The following is a 15,138-nucleotide window of genomic DNA, read 5'->3' as shown; positions in this document are numbered from 1 at the left end:
AAGCCTTCTATTCCAGTGCTGACTTTGCTTCCAGGGTTTTCAACAAAGTCATAATACTGTTTCTTTAGTTTCCAGAGGGTGCAATGTAGCATTCCCTCCTTCAGCTTAACAATTCTAGAACTTCATGGATCCAAGTCACAAAGATCAGGACAGTGAAGTAGGATTACCTATATATTCCTTCCACAAGAATTAGAATTTTCTTCCAGGGCCTTCGTGTCCGAGGCTGACCATAAACAATGGCATCTTTTAATAGCTTCTCTAGGCTTTGCATATCTACAAGCACATAAAAAAGAATTGAGTCATAGACAATCTTCCTTTTTCCTAACTTTCTTCCAAAAATTCAAATACACATTTCTTACTTATTTGGGAAATGTGTCTTGAATAGCAAAGGACATAAACAAAAATGAGTCAAGCAAAATGAGACTAGGGCAAAATAGAGTCAAGCAAAATGAGACTAGGGCAAAATGGTGAACTATTGCCACCTTTAACTAAAACCTAAATGTGACAAATATTCAAAACCATCAACATGATTAAATAACTGTGGTTACTGTCTGCTTCGGTTGCTTACCATGCTTTATGAAATGACCAGTGCTTCATCTTAAATACTTTGCCTTCAAGTTAGCTTTTCTGTGTTTGTAGAATCAAAGTGTATCTCTAATCCTAGTGAGTCATTCAGAAAGAAGAGCATAAAGAAGACTGAGCAAGAGTGTGAACAAAGGGCTGGGAATGTAGCTCAGCGACAGTGCTTGCCTTATGTATACCAGTACCAAATAAAAAGTGTGTGAACAAATCATCACAAATATGTATACCTATACTTCAAAGTGTAGTCTTTACTTCTTTCCACCTGGGATGTACTCAATAAGTGCTTGTTAAATAGCTTTACTAGCCTAATCTTGGTACTGGGTTTAAAATACACCAATCTGGGTGCTTGTGTCTATGTTTTAAGCAAACTTGGAAAGCAGTTGAGACTGACTGTTCCCTATTCAACTTCCTCAGCCATTCATACATAACCAAGTTCTGTGGCTCTGCTAGTGCTTAAGGTGGTTAATTGGCCTAGGACACGACCTGGTATAACCATTAATGAGGATCATATGGTAAAGTTCCTATTAAAGACAAATGCTTTGAAGACTGTTGCCACCATTATGACCACACCATTTTAAAATATTTGCTCTGAAATGAATCTTAAAAAATTCCTCCAGGGGCTGGGGTTGTGGCTCAGTGGTAGCGCACTTGCCTAGCATGTGTGAGGCACTAGGTTTGATTCTCAGCACCACATACAAATAAATAAAATAAAGGTCCAGGGGCTGGGGATGTGGCTCAAGCAGTAGCGCGCTCGCCTGGCGTGCGTGCGGCCCGGGTTTGATCCTCAGCACCACATACAAACAAAGATGTTGTGTCTGCAGAAAACTGAAAAATAAATATTAAAAAATTCTCTCTCTCTCTTTAAAAAAAAATTAAAATAAAGATCCATCAACAACTAAAAAATATTTTTAAAAAAATTCCCCCAAATCTAATCCCCAATTCTGGGGGATATTTAATAGTAGCAGGAGACACCTCACCATAAAATATGAATTTGCATTTTTTATTGCTCATCACTGGAGAAGGGGTTTACAAAATTACATGTTTGCTCTTTTCATAAAAGGACTGTGATAAGGAGAAATAAAGCAATAAAAACACCAAACACAAATATGATAACCAGAGGCTGGGATTGTGCTTAAACTTTCAGCTATTTTCAATAAAGCAGTTTGCACCCTTCCTAAGAGAAGACAGAAGATGCTCTGTACAGGAGTATATTTGCCCTAATTTTTAAAAACATATTTTTAATTGTCAATGGACCTTTATTTCATTTATATGCAGTGCTTAGAATCCAACCCAGCACCTCACACATGCTAGACAAGTGCTCTACCACTGTGTCTCAACCCCAGCCCAATCTGTCCTAATTTGAAGTCTATAGTTCTGCAAATGGCAATGTGTGGCAATCAGCCAGAGACAAGTGTATACTTGTTATTTGAGTTTCTTATGTTTATAGACAGAAAGGAAGAGGAAAATAAATATTGATTCTAAGTTTTGGACAAGAAGAAATATCTATAACAGAATGCTTGATCATATTATCTATTTGGGAAAAAAAACATTTAATCTCTTTCCCCTATTTCCTCAAATTTTACTATACACTTCCTCAAATTTCACAGAAATTTAGGTTGAAATATATAGTAAAACTCCCAGAAAAATATAACTTTATGATTGAAATGAGGAAGTAAAATCCAACAGTCCCAACAAGCATGACAAATAATTTTTTGTGTCTGCATAGCAAGATACACAAAAAAAAAGAGTAAAAAATAAATTAAAAAATGGTGCAACTTTATATATAAAGGGATCTTACAAACAGAGGAAAAGATAAACAGTTTGAAAATGGCCAATTTATAAAGTAACACCAGTAAATAAGTATATAAAATAACTAAATAAAAAGTTGCTTTACACTTAATAATCGAAGAAATAAAAATCAATGTATTATTTATTTACTAATTAGATTCAAAAAGATTTAAAATGATTCATAATAACCTATGTTGTCCAATGACTAGAAAGAGTTATTTGTATAATGCTCAAAAGCAATTTGGAAAAGGATTAAAAATTTACACCCTCTTACTCAAGCATTCTGAGACTGCTAGGCACTAATCAGATGATTGTACAAAAATGGGAGTGAAGTGCAGTTTCTAATAGAAAAGTTTAGAAACAATTTGAGGTTCATACTGAGGGGCGGATCCACTTATGGCAAAATCAGAAATAATTGCCAAACTGGCATTAAAGGAGGAGGTAGTCATAGAACAATCTATGTTCACATTGTTAAAAAAAAGGAAATTGCAGGTTACACCTTAGGTTTCATTTGATAAAACAAAATACATTTTAGGCAAGAAAAACAGAAGAATGTCATTAAGACCCATAATCCTTTTCTCCAGAGGTAAAGAACATTTTGGAATATATTATTCTAGACTTTGATCTGTACATACACACATTTTGGCAAAAGATATTAAACATACGGTACAGTAATTTTTTTCTCACTGTGTGTATTTTAACTATGAAAATTATGTTGTATTGTGTATTATTTAATAGTACACAGATATTTCCACTTGGAGAGCAGGTTTTTGCTTTCTAGCACTTTTCTCTGAGGTCCTACAGTATCTGTACACATCCAGATCTCCGTACTTGCCTATTGTATTGTAGATGCTGGTTTAACTGTTAAATCTTTATTATCCAGAGATCCTACAGATCAGGAATCCTGATTTATTATCTCAATGCCCTTCAGGTATTTATTATGTATACTTTAACAAGAGATTTGCAAACAAGAAAATGGAATGGAAAACCTGAAAGTCAATTAAAAGAAGACTATCATATTTTGCATATAAGATCTGTGTTTTTACTCCAATGAGGAAGTGCACAACTTTTAAAAAACAGGAGAACATTTTAAATTTTCTATTTAGCTTCATTTATGTTTTCAATTATTAATAGAAGTAATATTACTATTACCATTGACACAAAAACTATTAAACCCTAAAGCATATAGTGAATTCTATGACAAAACTCACTGTTGTGCTTGAAGATTCGAATGGTTGCCCCCGACAGTCTGGCTCCTAGAACCAGCGATGCGTGGTTTAGCTCATCACTCAGAATTAAGCAACCCTGCAAAACCACAAGCATAGGAAGGTAAGAGGATGGAGGGGAAAGCGTTAATTATGCAAATTACAAAAGGCTACAGTCACTAATAATTAAACCCTATTAAGGAAACCCTACACAACAGCAAAGTGATCGATTTTTTAAAAAGTGTATTTGCTTTTGCAGAGATACCTTAGAAATTGTTGCAAAATCCTAGCCTATTTAATACCCTCATTCTGTGATGGACCTAAACATTCAGATACACAGCAAGAGGTTCTTATTCATATCTAAAATCATAAGATTTTAGCATATGAATAAGACCATCTTTAAAAGATTTGGTTTTCTCTGATTTGAGAATATTCTCTCTCTCTCTCTCTCTCTCTCTCTCTCTCTCTCTCTCTCTCTCTCGGTAACAGGGATTGAGATCAGGGCACTCAACTACTGAGCCACATCCCCAGTTTTATTTTGTATTTTATTTAGAAACAGGGTCTTACTGAGTTGCTTAGCACCTTGCTTTTTGCTGAGGCTGATTTTGAACTCACAATCCTCCTGTCTCAGCCTCCTGAGCAGCTGGGATTACAGGCATGTGCCACTGATTTGAGAATATTTCAACTGAATTTTGATATGCTGTACTGTTTACTTATAGGAAATGGCATCTCAGAGTTAAGCCTGTAGAAATGGGGTACTGTTTCTCTCTACTAACCATATCATTCGGAATTCAGGAAGGATCTCACTTATAAACCCCATATCCCGTGGTGTGTAAAATCTCTGGAAAAACTTTACTTTCACATGTAAATATGGTTCATGCTACAGCAACAGGAAAAGGTTGTTGCTCTTGGTTTTTTATTTCTTCCCTAATTTATACTAGGCCATCTCTCCTTCCACTATAAGGGCACATGATGTTCTTAATGCACAGGTTTTATTCTCTGTCAAAAAACAGCTTCAAAATACCCGGTTAGATCTCATTTTCTCTGAATCGCCTCTTTAAAAACCCCCTTTTCCTGCAGATGGCAGAATCACAGCCTTTGGGACAGGAATCCCCTGTATTTCTCCTTTGCTAGAAAAGCAATAAACTTTTTTTTATCTCAAAAAAAATCAGATTAGATAAAATAATATAAGGTACAGAAAGTATACAATATGCTCCCATAAGAATAAAAGGAAGAAGATGGATTAGCATATGCCTATTTATTACAGGATATTCTTGGACAGATATTTAGGAAAATTGTAATAGCAGGTATCTGAATTTTTTACTGTGTGCTAGTTTTTTATTACTTAAATAAAAGCTACCTATATCAAAATAAAAAAGGGCTGGGGATGTGGCTCTGTGGCAAAGTACCCCTGGGCTTGATCCCTGGTACCAAATAAAAGGCAGGTTTAGAGGTATGGATACAAACTCCTATAAAAATTCACATTTATTATATACATATGTGTACATACACACAGCTGTGTTTGTATGCATGAGTTAGTATACTTATATGCAGGTTCTATCTGTATCCACTAAGGCATGAGAAGGAGTAAAATCCCATAGCAATAAACACACCTGGTTTCCAGACCCTGTCTTCTAAATACAATTCTCTGGTTGATCCGAAAGCTAGGATAAGGAACAAAGCTGAGCCTGGAACATCTTTTTTTTTTGTATTGGAGATTGAACCTAGGGGTTCTCAACCACTGAGCCATACCCCCATACCTCCCCTTTAAAAAAAATTTTTTTTTAGTTATAGATGGACATAATACCTTTATTTTATTTGTTTATTTTTATGTGGTGCCAGGGATTGAATCCAGTGTCTCACGCATGCTAGGCAAGTGTTCTACCACTGAGCCACAACCCCGGCCCACCCCCAGCCCTTTTTATATTTTATTGAGAAACAGGGCCTTGCTAAGTTGCTGAAGCTGGCTTTGAACTCTCGATCCTCCTACCTCAGTCTCCCAAGCTGCTGGGATTACAGGTGTGCACCCCTGCATCTGGCTAAGCCTGGATCATCTTAATATGCCAGAAAGCAAGAAAGTACTTTTAAAAAATGAAAAAGTTGTTGCATATTCTAAAGACACAAGAGCCTTCCTGAATGAGTTCCCAATGCCCAAAACTAAAATAATTCAGGTAACAAAAAGAAGCAATCATATTGGATTATTACCCAAATAATGAAAAAGTCACAAATACACAGTGATATAAATACATAGGGAACAATTCTTCCTTACACACAATTCAAATGAGTATTGAAGGAGAAAAGTAGAAAATTTAATGTAAGAACATCAAAGTAATAACTGCCGTAGTTGAGATCCACAGATGAATACTAAAATTAGTAGGTGAAAGGCGAATTGCCCAGTAACATACACCAATACCGTGCACCCTACAGGGCACATGGTGTTCTTAATACACTGCTTCAGTCGATCATGAGACAGAGCAGACACACCCAAACTGAGACAGCCTACAAGGAAAGACAGGACTGTCACAGATTGGAAAGGACTGAGGAGCTACAATAACTGAATGCAGTTAGTTATGTACATTCTTTTATTTTCTTCTCTCTCCAGCTAATTTCTTTTTCTGGAAAAATATGCAGTATCATTATGGCCTTTTTGTTTATAATCTATTTTTAGATAACATTGTTTACCATCTGTATGATTCAATCTGGTTTTTTCCCTTCCTAATCTACTAGGAGTCCTAGTAGATTATATCCTACTATTATATCCTTGGTTTAAAAAAATGAAATAAATATTAAATATCAGCAGTTGACATCTAAGTGCATAATATATTTCAGGCAACATGTTCAGAGATTTAGATGCATTAATACTTTTAATTGCCACAACAATCGTTATGAGGAAGGTACTATTATCATCTTCACTTTACATAGAGGAAACTGAGTCAGGATAACTCTCTTGCTCAAGGTCATCAAAATGCACATTCGATAAAAAGCTCCTGCTTCCAGAACATTGTGTTTATCAACAAACTGCCCTCCCTGCATCGAAGATGAACAATCAACCATCTGACAGAGAAATTCAGTACCAGATTCAAAGAATTAGGAGAAGTAGACAGTTGCTGCCCTTAACAGGTTAAAGGATATTTAGTAACATTTCAACTATAATGTTTGAGATTCAGAAGACAAATCTTTAAGGTAGTACATTCCCATGTAAATAGAGAAGAAATCTAACTTTAGATAGGAATTTGCTAGAGTTTGTGTTCATACAGGGAGAAAATGAAGTTATCTAATGTTCTAAGTATAAAAATTCTAATTCCTAAATAAAGGACAGTAATGCCTTATAATCAATGTGACGTCAAAGAACCACACACTGTGTTTTTGTGGGAATCTGTATGTTTAATCCAAGTTGTTAGATTCACTAGCGTAAAGTTGTTCTAATATTCCCTCATTACCCTTGACTTCTGGAGGCAGTGAGTGACGCCCCCACTTGCTCCTGCTATTGGTCTTTTGTGTCTTCTCATCCTGATCAGTTGGCCAGACATTTACCAATTTTATTCACTTTCTCAAGAGGCAGTTTTGGTTTCACTGATTTCCTAGTACCTAATTCACTGATTTTTGCATTTATGCATTTATCTTTATTGCATACTTCCTTCTGCTTAGTTTGGGTTTAGTTTGCTCTTTTCTAGTTTCTTAAGATAGAAAGTTTTCTAGCTGGGCACAGTGGTGCACACCTGTAATCCCAGTGGCTCAGGAGGCTGGGGCAGGATGATTGCAGGTTCAAAGCTGGCCTCAGCAACTTAGTGAGACCCCAAGCAACCTAGTGAGACCCTGTCTCAAAAAAAAAAAAAAAAAAAAAAAAATTTAAAATAAAAAGGACTGAGGATGTGTTTCAGTGGTTAAGCACCCCTGGGTTCTATTCCCAGTATAAAACATAAAAAAAAAAAAAAAAAAAACCCACAAATGAACAAAAACATTTTCTTTTGACACTCTACATTCCCATCTGAGCACTGCTTTACCTTTATCCAACAAATTGTCAATTTAATTGAAAATGTTTTCTAGCTTTCCTTATTTTTTATTCTTTGGCTCATGGATAATCCAGAAATGTGTGGTTTAAGTTTCAAATATTTAAGGATGTTCCAGATATCTTTGAGTTACAGATTCCTAATTTTACCGTGGTCAGAGAACAAAAACTTTTTTTTTTTTTTTTTTTTTTTTTATTGATTGTTCAAAACATTACAGAGCTCATGATATATCATCTTTCATACATTTGACTCGATTGGGTTATGAACTCCCATTTTTACCCCAAATACAAATTGCAGAATCACATCGGTTACACACTCACATTTTTACATAATGGCATATTAGTGACTGTTGTGTTCTGCTACCATTCCTATCCCCTACTATCCCCCCTCCCCTCCAAAAACTTGTTTAATGGTCTGAAGTATGGTCTTGTTTATTTTATTTATTTATTTATTTATTTTTTGGAGACAGGGTCTCACTAGGTTACTTAGGGTCTCACTCTTGGTAAATGTTTTGCTGTTGTTGGGTGAAGTGTCTGAGTAGTGTCAATCAGGTCAGCTGGTTGAAAGTATTTTCTAAGTGTTCTATATCCATATGGATTTTATGTTTAGTTCTATTGATTGATAGAGGGGTGTGGATATCTAATTAGAATTCTACACTTGTATACTTCTCCTTTAAGCTTCATCAATTTTTGTTTTGTGTACTTCAAAGCTCTGTTATTAGGTACCTATATATCTTGAAGAATTAATTCTTATCATATACGGTAATCCTCTTTATCTTCAGAAATATTAACTGTTTGAAAATCTTTGTTTATACAATGTAGTCACTTCGCATTTCTTTTGATTATTGTTTGCAAGATATATCTTTTTTCATTCTTTCTTTTTTTTTTTTTTTTTTTTGGTGGTGCTGGGGATGGAACCCAGGGCCTTGAACATGGTAAACAAGTACTTTTAACACTGAGCTACTTCCCCCAACCATTCTTTGACCTTGATGTCTTTATATTTAAAATAGACTCTCATTTTATATTAGAAAGCCTACTTAATTTTACCTAATATAATAATGTTTTCTACTTGAAGGTATAAATTATTTACATCTACTATAATGTCAATAGTAAATTAAACCCAAACTCTCCTGTTACTTGGTTTCTATTTGTCCCATTTGTACCTTACAGAACCACATAACTGTATAACTGAATTAGAGATAGAATAATCCATTTATGAAGGAAAGTTTAAGGACCAGAAATGTTATTTGACACGTTCACAGTCACACAGCTAAGTATGACCACACAATGAACCAATAAACAAGCAAAACCTCCTGTTTGAGTTAACCCACTACTTTTTTAATACACAATTCCTAGACATCAATGTTAAAATGATGTCAAGGGTCCTTCAAGCTGACTTCCAGTCTGTTAAAACACAATATACAAAGTATGTTATCCTTTCTGTCTTCTAACTATCTACTCACAAGCTCTATCCACAGGATGGATGGAAAAATACATAAATGTCTACATATATATTTATTTATAACTTGTCTATATGTTAGGATGACATATATCTTCATATTTTTCAATTTAGGATAATCCGTCTATTAAATAACTTTCTGAACTAAACTTTCATAATTTTAGTCTTTCAGAAGTTTTTATTTATTAGACTCCCTTCAAAACTGTATGTTAAAAAGAAGAAGGTAGGGGCTGGGGATATAGCTCAGTTGGTAGAATGCTAGCATGCACAAGGCCCTTACTTCAATCCCCGTCACCACAAAAAAACAAACAAAAAAGAGGAAGATAAACTTGTATGTGATTTTTACATTGGTACTCAAACCCTTAGGAACTGAATGGCATTGCAGAGAGAAAAGGCAGAAGGAGTCCTGTGTGTTATACATCACTGCTGTACAATGCTTCCTTAGCCACGTTTGATCTAACAACTGTGATTTCTCAAATGTCAACTACACATTTTTGTTTTAAAGATGGAGAACAAAATGTGCACATCGGTAATCTCAGTGGCTCAGGAGACTGAGGCAGGAGGATTGCAAGTTCAAAAGCCAGTCTCAGCAACAGTAAGGCACTAAGCAACTCAGTGAGACCATGTCTCTAAATAAAATATAAAATAGGGCTGGGGATGTGGCTCAGTGATCCAGTGCCCTTGAGTTCAATCACCAATACAAAAAAAAAAGAAGGTAAGCTTCATCTAACAGAAAAGTAAAGGACCATGGGTTCTACAAGAAAGGTTCAACTGATATAAGACTCCACGATAGTCTGTGATAGAAATATTTTTGGAACAATGATGTGTAGTGTCAAGTTATGGTCACTTTGGCTTGCTTTGAATACTTCTGAAAATCAGAGAAGATATGTATGAGAGAATTTTTATGAATGACAAAGTGTCTTACTTTGCTAACAAGAGCAGGAATATTCATTGAATTTGTTGCAAATCCCATGCCATATGTCATAGCAGCTTCTACTCCCAAAAACCTTGCTACAAGCTTCTCTAGTTCTTCATGCTTGTCCAGGTTTCCTGTGTGAAGAAGTTAACAAAGTCAATATCATAAAATCCTGAATTTAAGAATCACTCACCGCTTTTCAAACAGAAACCAATCTATATGTTGTGACCTTTTCTATGGTCTATAAAGGAGTCAGTATTATGAAGAGTAATGGCTTATCAGGAACACAATAGATAAAATACATTTATATTCAGCATCTCTGGTGAGAGAATTGGCAAAAACAATTTTATGTTTCTACACACCAGCTCCAGCTCTAGGCCTTAAGAGGCATAGCAAGATTTGCTTCTGAGGGGCTGGGGTTGTGGTTCAGTGGTAGAGAGCTCACCTAGCATGTGTGAGACACTGGTTCGATCCTCAGCACCACATAAAAATAGATTTAAAATAAAGGTGTTGTGTTCGTCTACAACTAAAAAAAACATTTTTTTAAAAAATATTTTTTTTTCCCCATCTGCCATCCAAAACAGTGTAGCTAGTCTTTGTAGAGATAAAAAGTGTGGAAAGAGGGAGGTCTCTGAAGAACAAGAAACCATGGAGGTATAGAGAAGGGGAAGGAGGAGAAGAAGGAAGACGGAAGCTGGGGAAACTAGCTTTTAGCATTTCTACCACCTAGGTGAGGTACCAGGCACGTTAAGTTAAGCCACCCTCTGTCCTCAGTTGTAATGGCCCACTCAATAGCATTGAACCCTTTCCAAATTGCAGGATCACAAGCATATAAATTTCTACTGTTCTTTTAAACCACTAAACTTTGGGTTGGTTTGTTGTGGAGCAACAGATAGGTTAAAAAGCTCCTTCTCTTTCTTTGATCTGACTAGTAAACTTGTATGTGATTTTTACATTGGTACTCAAACGCTTAGGAACTGAATGGCATCGCAGAGGAAAAAAGATATGGAGAAGGAATCCTGTGTGTTATACATCACTGCTGTACGATGCTTCCTTAGCCACATTAGATCAAACAGACTATGATTTCTCAAATGTCAACTACACTTTTTTATTTTAAAGATGGAGAATAAAATGTTTTACTCATTCCGGTTCTGGGTTTTATTAGCCCTGAGCTGAGCCTTGGGTAACTGAGGGCTTCCTGCTAGTGAGGTGGTTTGGCATTTAAGCAGTGGGTCTTGCCTGAGATGGACAGCTAAATTCATTGACAACTATCCAGTGGTTTTCCTGACTGCCTGTGAAAATCCCCCAGCATGGATTCCTCCTCATGAGAGAATACACCACCCAGACTATGACAATGAATTAACCCAGTTTCTGCCCCAAACTGTCACACTGAAAAAGCCTCCTGGAGCTCAGTTGGGATTGTTAAATCCCCAGAGGAGGAAAGGCCTCCCAGCTAGGCATCTTCATCTCCAAGGTGATTCCTGACTCAGATGCACATCGAGCAGGACTTCAAGAAGGAGACCAAGTTCTAGCTGTGAATGGGGTGGATTTCCAAGATATTAAGCACAGCAAGGCTATTAAAAGATCCTGAAGACCACCTGAGAAACCAGAAAGTGTGCACACTTCTTTCCTTACAATTATCATCGACAAAAAGAGAGAACTGTGCACTGAAGAGCTGCAGCCCATAGCCCTCCATGTGGAAACTGCCAGGCCAAGCCAGCTGTTATCCAAACTGTACTGAACTCTAAGTCCCCTAGTTTCCTAGGCAAGCTTCATTTCCTGAAAGGAAAGGGATGAAATGTATAGGTATAACCTAGCCTGTGGGGAACCCAGCTAGAAATGGCAGCTGACATTTACTAGTTACCATGAGCTCGGCACATACACATCTTATCATTTTTATTATAGAAATTGGTCAGAAAATATTGGGAACCTTCCATCTGGTTGCCTGGCCACTTCATCCTACCCTTATACCATCCTAAGTTTACACACATTGGGGACACCAATGAGACACTTTTGTCCCTTCCTCCTCCTATCATCTCTCCCAAAATGGAAAATACAATACTGAATAAATGTCATTGTGACTTTTGGGGAAAAAAATGTTTTGTTTTCATTTCCCTATTGAAAAGCATCACAATACAAATGGAAGAGCAAGAAACAAAAACATAAAATTCTACTTTTCATTCATTACTAAATATCTGCAATCTTCAACACAATTAATGAAAATGGAAAATATACAGAAAGATGGTATTATAGCTGAACTCTGTTCACTAAAAAGATATTTTGAGAAGCTGGGGTATTGCTCAGTGGCACAGTATGTGCTTCTTAGCATGTGTTAGGCCCTGTATTCAATCCTCAGGACCAAAACAAAATAACAAAAAAATGGATATCTTGAAGTTCTAACTCCTGAACCTCAGCATCTGATCTTTGGAAACAGGGTCTTCACAGGGGTAACCAAGATAAAACAAGGTTATTGGGGTGGTGCTAAAATCTCTTTTTTTTTTTTTTTTTTCAGTTTTAGATGGACACAATATCTTTATTTTTATTTGTATGTGGTGCCGAGAATCGAATCCAGTGCCTCACACATGCTAGGTGAGTGCACTACCACTTGAGCCACATCCCCAGCCCATAATATCTTTATAAGAAAGGAAAATTTGGACATGGAGACAGATGTACAAAGAGGAGGCATGACAGAAGACAATGCTTGATACTCAGGAAGATAGCTGTGTGGCCCCAAGACAGGAATGCCAAAGATGTTGGCAAATACAGAAGCAAGAAAGAAAGTCTCCAGGGCTCTCAGAGAGAGCATGACCCTTCTGGCATCTTGACCGCAAACTTCTACCCTCCAAAATGATGAAACTATAAACTGTCTTAAGTTACCAGTTTCTCACACTTTGTTACGGCAGCCCTAGAAAACCAATGCAGATGGGAAATGACTTAGAGTGACAGGTCTATATCTACGCCCTTACAGAGTGAACATGGTTCAGTGAGAATCAAGCAAATTCATTGTATGGAACCCAGTGGAGGCTCAAAAGTTAGAGACAACAGGAATAAGAGAAGGCAAGGGTTAAGGAAAGGCAACAAATGACTGTTTGAAAGATGATATTTAAAAACACAGAAATTTTCACTGCTGATGGAATTGTACAATGTTGCAGCACTTTGGAAAAGGGCAATTCCTCAAAAAGTTAACTGTAGAGTTACCACATAACGGAGCAACTCCACTCCTAAGTATATACCCAAGAGAAATGAATACATAGACCACATAAAAACTGTACTCCTGTGTGTCTGGCCACACTGTTCACAATCACTCAAAAGTAGAAACAACCCAAACGTCCACCAGGAGATAAATGAATAAACAATATATAGAATACTCACATAATGGATTATTATTCAGTCATAAAATGGAATGAAGTACTGACATATGCTATAAAGTACTAATGCATGCTATAACAAAGATAAATATTGTAAAAACTTTAAGTGAAAGAAGCCAGACACAAATGACTATGATATTATAGGATTTCATTTATATAAAATGTCCAAAATTGGTGAATCCAAAAAGACAGAAAGTAGATTATTGGTTGCTAGGAACTTGGTAGAAAGAGGGGAGAATATCCAGTCACTGCTAAAGGGCATGGGGTTTCTTTCAGGGGAAATAAAAAATGTTCTAAAATTAGAGTGTGGTGATGGTTACGCAGCTTTTTGAAAAAATAATGAGGTGCACACTTATAAGGATGTGAGTTATATCTTAATAAAGCTGTTAAAAAAAGAAACAAAAATAACATCGATGCTGCGTCATTCCTACCCCTATAGAAACAGGCAAGTAATTTTGCCTTTTCTTACCTCCACAAATAAATTATTCTTAACTCAGGGACACCAAATATAAAAGTATGTATATGCTAAAAATGGTGACTAAAGGTAAGGTTATACAGACAAGCTCGCATACTAAATTTCTCAGAAACAAAAGGAAAAATGAAAAACACAGGAGAGGAAGACAATTAGAGGGTAAATACTAGGGGTTTATACATAAATGTTTCTGAAAGTGAGAGTTGAGAAAATGCCAAAGAAGAAGTGGCACAAAACCAAAGGACCTGCTTCTTCAATATTGAAGAACCCAGCAAGAATTAAATCAGCACAATTAGTGGGAAAAAGAAAGACTCATACCAAGACACAAATGGGACTTTTTCTCCACCCTGCCCAAATGGGAATTCTTGATGTACTCAAGGGAAAGAGAAGGTCTGGATGCTTTCCAGGGTAAGACATAGAAAGAAATGAGGGGGTTGTTGGGGAGGGGGAGTAAGGACAGGAGGAATGAAGGAAGGAGTAAGAGGAAGGGAAATGGGGAATTAAAAAAAAAGACCAAACAACAGTGACATTCCTCACAGTAGGAGGGGAACTGGAAGGCTGGAGAATGTATATGGGAAGCAGATTTTTCATTACCCATCTTTTGGTACTTCTAGGATTATTAACAATGTTATGTATTGTCTACCCCCCAGCACAGGCTTTAAAACAATAAAACTTTTCAGATAGAAGGTATGATAGAATGAATGGCATACACAAAACTGGTGACCAGACAGCATTACACTTCTGATCAGCACCCCTCATCCCAGAGAACAATGATGCAACATCCTCACACTCTCAAGGAAAATATGTTCAACCCATAGTGTGGTGGTGGCAGAATTAATACTGAAGCAATACAGTTGATCAAAGACATCTTCTGATATCCAAATATATTTTGACAATTTCAGAAAAATTATCTCCCCTGCACCCCAAGGAAAGCACTGTATAATGAGTTTCACCAGTATGAGGAAGGATGTCAAGAAAGAGGAAGATACAGAATTCATGAAATAAGGAATCCAAGTCAGAGGTGAGAGAAAGGTGGGGGGAGAGGAGGGGGGGAGGGGGGGAGGAGGAGGGGGAGGGGGAGGGGGAGAAGGACGACCAGAATGCAACTGTACAATAGTCTTGGAGAGCAACTAGCCCAAACTGAAACAGGTCAGAGACAATTACATTAAGGAAGTATCTAACAAAACCTGGCAGACTACATGAAAAAGAATAGGTTTTTCCAAGTTCTCTAGGCTCTTACTTAGAAGTTGCCTAAGAGACTTTAAGGCTCCTCTAGCATTAAATTGGTACAAGATTAGAGGAATAAAAACCTTCATGATATAGCAGCTGCCAGGTATGT

The 15,138-nt window shown here is 36.7% G+C and overlaps 1 protein-coding gene and 1 pseudogene across 1 annotated transcript in view; one reads left to right on the top strand and one right to left on the bottom strand.

Moving 5' to 3' along the window:
- Sptlc2 (serine palmitoyltransferase long chain base subunit 2) overlaps window positions 1–15,138 on the bottom strand; it is a 114,189-nt gene that overhangs the window by 49,348 nt on the left and 49,703 nt on the right. The window contains exons 5-7 of the mRNA XM_076849801.2: window positions 9,969–10,093; window positions 3,582–3,675; window positions 168–273 (exon numbers count right to left, since the gene is read on the bottom strand). Of these exons, the coding sequence (XP_076705916.2) occupies window positions 168–273; window positions 3,582–3,675; window positions 9,969–10,093 (325 nt within the window). The remainder of the gene's footprint in view (window positions 1–167; window positions 274–3,581; window positions 3,676–9,968; window positions 10,094–15,138) is intronic.
- Window positions 10,608–11,630, top strand: LOC143393457 (PDZ domain-containing protein 11-like; annotated as a pseudogene).

Source organism: Callospermophilus lateralis, chromosome 3 (assembly GCF_048772815.1).
Source record: "Callospermophilus lateralis isolate mCalLat2 chromosome 3, mCalLat2.hap1, whole genome shotgun sequence".
Taxonomy (NCBI): Eukaryota; Metazoa; Chordata; class Mammalia; order Rodentia; family Sciuridae; genus Callospermophilus; species Callospermophilus lateralis.
This window is presented reverse-complemented; position numbering and strand designations above follow the sequence as displayed.